This window comes from Chiloscyllium plagiosum, unplaced genomic scaffold (assembly GCF_037043375.1).
Source record: "Chiloscyllium plagiosum isolate Xiang-an unplaced genomic scaffold, Cpla_swu_hap1 HiC_scaffold_7, whole genome shotgun sequence".
NCBI lineage: Eukaryota > Metazoa > Chordata > Chondrichthyes > Orectolobiformes > Hemiscylliidae > Chiloscyllium > Chiloscyllium plagiosum.
In genome coordinates this window covers 86370162-86379139 of record NW_028270145.1, presented here as the reverse complement: position 1 = coordinate 86379139, position 8978 = coordinate 86370162, and the positions used below count along the sequence as shown (strand labels likewise).

Below are 8978 nucleotides of genomic sequence, written 5' to 3'. Positions count from 1 at the left end.
TTTTGATGTGAGGGGTTCTCACCTGCTTCAAGAAGACCTCAATAGTCCCATGACAAAGAAAAATCAGGGAAGGCCCCTTAATAACTACCATCCCGTGGTTCTGACAGCCATCATTATGAAGTGCTTTTGAAGTTAGTAATAACACACATCAACTCCAGCCTCCTAGATTGCCTTGATCCACTAAAATTCACCTACATCACAGCAGGTCCATGACAGAAACCTTCTCCCTGGCCTGACATTCATACCTGGAACATTTGTATAACATGGACACTTACATCAGACTCCTATTTATTGACTTTAGCTCCGTCTTCAACACCATAATTCCAACCAAATGTACCTCCAAACTCTGAGACCTGGGACTCTCTGCAACTGGATCCTCGACTTCCTGACCCATAGACAGTAATCAGCTAGGATAGGTGACAAAACCTCCTCCATAATAATCCTCAACACCGGCACCCTGGAAGACTACATACTCAGCCATTTACTATACTCCTTATACGCTCATGACTATGTGGACAAATTAAGTCCTAACTCCATTTGCAAATTTGTTGATGACACCACCATAGTGGATCAGATCTCAGAAACCAACGAGACAGAGTACAGAAAGAGTTAGATAGCTTAGTGGCATGGTGTAAAAACAACAATCTCTCCCTTAATATCAGCAAAACAAAGAAGTTAATCATTGACTTAAGGAAGGTGAAAGGCAGTCCCCTGTCTATATCGCTGGTGCTGAGGTGAAGAGTTTCGAATTCCAAAAAGTAATTATCACCAATAATCTATCCTGGTCTATCCACATTAACACGACAGTCAAGAAAGCACATCAACACCTATATTTCCTCAGAAGGCTAAGGAAATTCAGCATATCAACATGGATTCTTACCAAGTTTTGTAGATGCACCACAGAAGGCTTCATATTCAGATATATCACAGCTTGGAATGGCAACCGGTCTGCTAAGACCACAAGAAATTACAGAGAGTTGTGAACACAGTCCAGTCCAACACACAAACCAAAGTTCCTTCCTTTGTCTCCTTCTACACTTCCTGCTGCCTTGGGAAAGCAACCAACATAATCAAAGGCCCCTCCCAACCCGGTTATACTCCCAACCCGGTTATACTCCCTTCCATCAGAGAGAAGATGCAAAAGTTTGAAAACAAATTTCTATCAGCCAAATGCCACCAATATTAGACATTGCAGCTTCCCTTTGAGAGAAACAGCCTGCCTTTCAGAAGTGCAGGCCTTTTACATCATGTGGATTCTGTACAATGCCACTTGGCTCTCCAGTTGAGCAGAGGCGGTGTTAGCAGTGCTAAGAAGAAGGAAGCAGCATGGGAGCCACTCAGATACATTCTGCAATCATGTAGATGAGGTGGGTTATAAAACTATCTGCTTCTCAGTTCATTTGGAATCAGCAGACGTTGGTCTTTAGTTGATCTCTGCAGATGAAAGTCAGAGCCCATGAAATTTTATTCCCATATGTCTGAATGACCTAAGTATCTGATCCAAATCATGTAAGAATGCCCTTCTTACATTCCCACATTGTGGATGTACACAAGTAGACATTACGAAATAAAGTTCAACTGCAAAATAAGTAGACAACTGAAGTTACTATTGTATTTGAGAGTGTATCTATGATAAGCCTGAGTTGCTAACAGCAGTAAACAACAAATGCCAAAATTTTACTTACAGTAACTCCTCTTTTCATCAATTCCACGAGAATTGACTTGGTAGATCTTGAAAAAACCAATGAGAGTTGGCAGCCTCGTTCTTCACTATCAGAGGGAGAAATGATAGTGACATATGGTTTCTGTGGATTATCTGGAACCTTTGAAAAGTAATGTTTGATCAGGCACTCCAAGTAACCAGTAAGTAAAACAGATTTTCTCCGCAGAGCTTTCATGTCAGTTTGATTGAAGATCTGAAATAAATGGAATTAATCACAAATATATTTGCCAAAGACACACATTAAATACATCATATTTTACAGTAATATAACCATACAACACTTTTAGATTAAACATTAATTTTGTCCATGTAAAAATATAAAAAATGATAAATTTTCTTTGTTTTGTTGCAGTGTAATAATTGTAAGAGAAACAAACTGTAACTTTCAACTTAGAAAATAAAATCTCATTCAACTCTGATACACCAATTTTGTTCTGCATTCCATCTTTACATTCAGACCATGAGTAAATTATTCCTAACTGTAATACTTAAACTGTGAAGAAATAGTTCAGATTTAGAGAGGATGCACTGAATGTTAATGAAATGCTTGAAGATCTCAAATCTCTCCCAGTTACAAAGAAGCAGAACAAAACAAGGCAGCTTTTTGGATTTGCCATTCAGTGACATCATGACTGATTAGTTACTCAATTCCACTTACCCGTTGTGTTTCTTGCACACAGTGAATAAAACACAGAGGCATTCTAAAGGTGAGAATAGATCCTGCCAAGAATTTCCTGCAGCCTTGAATATTCTTGATAGTCTTCCCAATCTCATTGGGATCAACATATTCAATATAATGAGTAGAACTTGGACAGGCTGGCAGTTTGGGCTTAGAAGTGGCAGATTCAATACAATATGGGAAAGAGTGAGGTAATGCACTTTGGTAGGAAGAATAGAAGAATACACTATTTTCTAAATGGGGAAAGGCTTCGGAAAACTGAAGCACAAAGGGACATAGGAGACTTAGTAAAGGATTCTCTTAACGCTCGGGTTCAGTTGGAAATTAGGAAGGCATGCAATGTTAGCATTCCTTTCAAGAGGGCTTGAAGGCAAGAATAGGGATGTTTAAAACTCTGGCGAAAGTGAGGACTGCAGATGCTGGAGATCAGAGTAGTACTGATTAGAGTGGTACTGGAAAAGCACAGCAGGTCAGGCAGCATCCGAGGAGCAGGAAAATGGATGTTTCGGGCAGGAGCCCTTCATCAGGAATGACCTGCTGTTCTTTTCCAGCACCACTCTAATCTTGATGTATAAGACTCTGGTCAGACCACATTTAGAATATTGTGAGCAATTTGGGGCCAAGTGTCTAAGGAAGAATGTGCTGGTATTGGAGGGGTTCCAGAAGAGGTTTGCAAGAATGCTCCTTGGAATGAAAGTCATGTCATATGAGGAATGGTTGAGGACTCTGGGTTTGTATTCAATGGAATTTAGAAGGATGAGGGGGGAATCTGATTGAAAATTACAGAATACTGAGAGGCCTGGTTGGAGTGGACACAGAGAAGGACACAGCCTTAGAGTGAAGGGACTTTAATTGAGTGTCTTTAAGATAGAGATAGATGGGCTATTGAGTAGTTACAGGAAAGGGGAAAAGAATGGAGTTGAGAAACATATCAGTCATGATCAAAGGCAGAGCAGATACGATGGGCTGAATGGCCTAACTTGCATGTATGTCTTATCTTCTAGTAAACTTCTGGATGAGAACATGCACATGGGTCAGCTATGATCCCTTTAATGGTAGAACAGGTTCAAGAGGCTGAATGGCCTACTCCTGTTCCTCTTTCTTATGGTCTTATGGCTGCCTACCTACAATATTGGAGGATTTGAAGGACAATCAGCATCCAGGAAATGGGCTGAGAATTGCTAAATCTTCTCTGGAAGAGAAAAGATTAAATGCTCCTTCAACTTCCCTAACCTTCAACACAATGACCCTTGGATAAATGGAGCATTCTATTTGAAATTCAGATAAATGTAAATGTTTTAAGTGATGTATAATTTCTGCATTAGCTATGCAGATTGAATTTATAGTTTACTTAAAAGGACTAGTATGACAAAATGGTAATTGTTGCCTACCAGCTATTTTGATAGATTACCTGTCAAAAATCAGCTACCTTCCAAATGCATACATTAAATTACACTACTAATAGAAACTGCTATTTTTTGAGTTCCAGATTACTGATATGAGTGTTCTATTTGCCCTGGAGAACAGTCTGCTCTAAAGGAAAATCTGAAGCAAACATTAAAGCAATTCTTGACGAGGAACAAATATATTCAGCTCATTTTTAATTAATTTAATTATTCACTTTTTACACCTTTTATGTTGAAGTATCAGTTGTTGGCATGAGCACAAAATTTGTACCTTAGCTTTCTCCTCTGTGGACTTAACAGGATTTCAAACTGAGCCAGATAACATACTGCCTGATCCAAATTATTTAATGGAGTTTCTATGACACAGCAAGGATTCTTGTGGCACAGTAGTAGAGTCTGTACCTTTGAATCATAAAACAGGGGTTCAATTCCTATCTGCTTTGTGATAGCATTTCTGAACAGGTTGATTAGAAAATCTTCAAGATACAGCTCTTTCAGCTGTGTTACTCTAATGAATATGTCCTTGGACAATATAATTGTTGTCTCAAATTCTTTGAGATCATGATTGCCAATTGTATTGCATTAGGCTCAAGAGAAGCATCACTAAAGCTCTTTTATAAAGCAATCAAAACTTTTCTTTGTAAAACAAGCGGTGACTGTAACGATACCAAGACTCAGACAAGACAAAACATTTGTCTATTCTGGTGAAGGTTGGATTGAAAATGCTAGTATTTAACAGACTGACAGAAATTTGGGGTTATGGAGTAGGAGAAGGATTTTTCACTTGAGGAGTTCATGAGTTTGAATGAAGGTGACAAGTTAACACTCTAACTCCGACAAATGGCCAGAAACACATGAGGATCAGTTGTTCAGTTGGTCACCCTGTGGCCACAATGTGGGCTGAGTGCAAAAGCACAACTAATCATGTCATGTTTCTCTTAATTTTTTTTACCTTATTAGGGGGATAAAATGTACAATTTGCAATGCTTCCCAAATATATAATTGGGAACAAAGGGTGAAATTAAGTAGAGGGCCTTATGTGGGCTATAACGAGGAATCTGGGAGAATTGCAGGCGAATGAGGGCAAGGCCTCCTTCAATATCAGGAGTAATTAATTCCTTTTTCAAACGGTGTTTATTGCATCAATATGAAATTATCGATTGGCAGTGTTTGGATGCCTATTGACAGAGATTAATGTTGATTTTTTAACTTGGTTAACTGTAAAATTCACCTCATTAATATGCAGCATCCTATTTGAGGAAATTCCACCATGAGGAAAATAGATGTTGATAATTTCCAACATGAAAGTAAGAGCAGATACCTAGGGACTTCAGCTCGTTGCTTACTCTTCCGGACTGCTATCTTGGAGATTGGGCAATGACATCTCAGGGTATGCTCTAGCCCGCCAGCTGTATGTACCCCATATCCATGGAAGCTACCATCTGATACTAGTCAGTCTCTGAGGACCATCATGGCACATCTTTGATCTTCTTATGAGATAGTTTTGCATTTTAAAGTTGCACTTCAGGGTGCATTGGAACTAGCATTGGAACACTGATGCTGAAAACCTTGTGTGGAGGGGCAGGCACTCAACTCATCGATCCAAGCAAAGCACATCAGAGGGCTATTCACTTGCACTCATTCACCTTTACCCACCTGGATGCCCACAGCATTCCAGCTTTGCCTTACTTTGTGCCTTCACCCAGAACTACGAGGCTGAAATAATTTCTGACTTGACTTATCATTGAACATGGGCACAAAGTCAGAATGTTGATCATGGTTGTCGGCAGTTCTCAATCAAATCAAGGGAGAGGCACCATGTCACCGAAGGGTGAGTTAGGTGGATAAGAGGTGCAAGAGGATATTCCCGCTGGTGGATGCATCCAGAATGTGGCTCAGTGGTTAGCACTGCTGCCTCACAGCACCAGGGTCCCAGATTCAGCTCCAGCCTCAGGCAACTGTCTGTGTGGAGTTTGCACATTCTCCCCGTGTCTGTGTGGGTTTCCTATGTGTGCTCCGGTTTCCTCCCACAATCCAAAGATGTGCAGGCCAGGTGAATTGCCCATAGTGCTAGGTGCATTAGTCAGAGGGAAATGGGTCTGGATGGGTTACTCTTTAGAGGGTTGGTGTGGACTGGTTGGGCCGAAGGACCTGTTCTCGTGCTGTAGGGAATCTAATTTGTATCCATTTTGGTGCAGCAATTTTTGCCATGAGACTGAGTGAGGTTTTTTGCCATATCTTACCAAACGCTCTACATTAAGTTGCCATTTCCATCCCAGGGCTGAACATCACATTCAGCAGTGCTAACAGAGGCATGACTAATACCAGTGACAGCCAACACAATAAATAGAACATAAATAAAGCAGTAGTAAAGTTTGAATTTGCTAATAACACATTAGGCAGAACGTTACAGTTTTGTTAGCACTGCTGTTGGATCTGTTGATGGCAGTGTTCTGTCTCAATCAGAAACCTATGGGTTCAAGTTCTATACCTCCATTTGAGTATAGAAGTCAAGGTTAATATTTTGCTTCCTTACTGCAGGAGTATCATATTGTCGAAAATCCCATTATATATGTAAGATTTCAAAGCAAGATTCCATCACCTTAAAATATTCCAATTTGAAAAAGAGCAAGGAAGTGTTCTCCCTGACGTTGTGGCCAAAATTTATTCTTCCAATTACCTGGTCATTATCATGTTTGCTAAATGCGAATTAGCTACATCCTACAGTACTAACGTCAAGGCTTTGTGACACAGTGCTACCTTTGAGCCAAGTGGCCTGGGTTCAGGTCCTACCTGCTCCAGTGATGTGTAATAACATCTCTCAGAATAAAGCATGTTAGGAAACATGATGATTGTGAAGAGGTACTTCATAAACTGATTTTTTTTCAGGTTGTCTTTGACAATTTAATGATGAAAGAAAATAGTTCATGGTTTGAATAACTGCACGGAGGCCAGTATTCTGTCATCAGGTTAGCCTTTATTTAGATTAGATTAGATTACCTACAGTGTGGAAACAGGCCCTTCGGCCCAACAAGTCCACACCAACCCACCCAAGAGCAACCCACCCATACATTTACCCCTTCACCTAACACTACAGACAATTTAGCATGGCCATTTTACCTAACCTGCACATTTTTGGACAGGGGAGGAAACCGGAACAAACCCACGCAGACACGGGAAGAATGTGCAAACTCCACACAGACAGTTGCCTGAGGTGGGAATTGAACCCAGTCTCTGGCGCTGTGAGGCAGCAGTGCTGACCACTGTGCCTTATGTGTGCACAGTATTTGAACTCTGACCAGCTAACTCAGAGCCAGACCCTAAAGTGAGGAGAATGCTTGAGGCACCTGTTTATATCTGTTAGCCCAGGGTAACAGCCCAAATCAGGGACCTCATATTCAGTGAGAGCCACCTGGCCAACCTCATCCAACTGCCTGCCTAAGTCCAGGGATATAGGCCTGTTCTTTTTCTTGTAGCTTCTCCAGGGATGTTTTTGCACCAGGTCTGATTTAAATGATTCTAACTTAGACACGGGTGGCATAAAGGGGGCCAGAGAGCCCTTCTCCTGCAGCCAGAGTCTCTCAGAAGAAATTCTCCCTCTTCTTCAGGTGATAACAATATCAAGGCTGTGACCTCGCTGCATCCATTTCAGACTCTGAGCTTTCCTCAATGCAAGACAGAAGGGCAGAGCTCATGGTTCCTGACAGCCTTTCCAGCTTTTCTGAGGGGCCGGAGATATTTTGCTCCTGCTCCGTTTGCGAGTTTGTAGCTTCCATGTGGTCCATGTGCCTACTTCTTCTCTCCACACTTAGTATGTTATGGCACCTGACCTTGCGTCGACCTTGCTTTGTACCAAAGCAGGGCAATTTCTCTGGTTTTAAAATCAAACTTTGTCGCCTGAAGCAAACGGTGTCTCTTGCTAAGAGGAGGCATGTGGCCAATATTGGTGCTCCTAATGCCGTTTCACCCTCCCTTTCTGGTCTTCTCCACATCAGCAACACTGCTGGAGCTCCAGGATCAACGTGGATTTCTCCGCCCCCACCTTATCCTAGATCCAACCTTCCAACTTGGCTCCACCCTCGTAACCTATTCTACCTGTCCATCTTCCCTCCCACCTAACCACTCCACCCTCCTCTCCGACTTATCACCTTTACCACCACCTTCATCTACCTATGACACTCCCAACTACCTTGTCCCCCCCACCTCACTTCCATTTATCTCTCAGCCCCCCGCACCCACAAGCCCCATTCCTGATGAAGAGCTGGTACCCGAAACATCGATTCTCCTGCTCCTCGGATGCTGCCTGACCTGCTGTGCTTTTCCAGCACCACACTCTCACCTCTGGTGGAGTTCAGCCAGTATCTGGTGGTGACCTTTGTTCGGGACAATCAATCTTGCTGCCCATAATAATATGCCATCCCCTGCATTATTAGCACATCATCCAGATAAATGGCAATCCGGGATAGACCTTTTATAATATTCTCCATCATCTGCTGGAAAATGGCATTGGCTGATGATACCCCAAATGGCAGTCTTGTATATTGGTATAAATCTTTATCTGAATTAATTATGGCAGACTTCTGGAGCTCCTCATCTAGTCACAACTGCAGTTACACATGGCTCATGTCCAGCTTTGTGAAGAACAGCAACTATCTCCCCCCCGCTCCCCCCTCCCCCCACCAACCACCACCAATTACCACAAGGTTTGTACAAGTCCTCTATGTCAGGGAATGGGTACTTGTCCAGCTGGGGAAAGTGGTTTACCATTAAAATCCCCACAGAGGCAAACCACCTTTCAAGTTTCACAATCAGTATGACCGGTGCTGCCCACTCTGCAGATTTGTTTATTGATTCCTTTGCTTTACAGCTTCCTGATTTCAGCCTCTATTTATCCAAGTCAGGCAGATAGCGATATTGCTAGAAATGATGCTGCTCAAAAATGACTGTTGCAAGTAAATTATCTTCAGGAGCATACCCTTTTCTCTCATTGCCACTGAAATAACTGCACAGAAACCAGCATCCCGTCACCAAGTCACCCTTTGTTTTTATGTGCACAGTACATGGACTCCGACCAGCTGGTTCAGACCAGTCCCTTGAGTGAGGAAAATCCTGTTTATATCTGTCAGCCAGGGCTCCCTGATAGGCCCAGGTTCACAGCCACATTCAGGGA

The 8978-nt window shown here is 42.1% G+C and overlaps 1 protein-coding gene across 4 annotated transcripts in view; it reads right to left on the bottom strand.

Moving 5' to 3' along the window:
- Positions 1-8978, bottom strand: part of kynu (kynureninase) — a 220913-nt gene that overhangs the window by 13843 nt on the left and 198092 nt on the right. For 3 of the 4 annotated variants that reach the window (XM_087989228.1, XM_043694093.2, XM_043694092.2), the window contains one exon: positions 1686-1916. In XM_087989228.1, coding sequence (XP_087845354.1) covers positions 1686-1916 — 231 coding nt within the window. Of the gene's footprint in view, positions 1-880; positions 949-1685; positions 1917-8978 lie in introns of all 4 variants that reach the window. The other variant, XM_043694094.2, reaches the window with a different exon arrangement.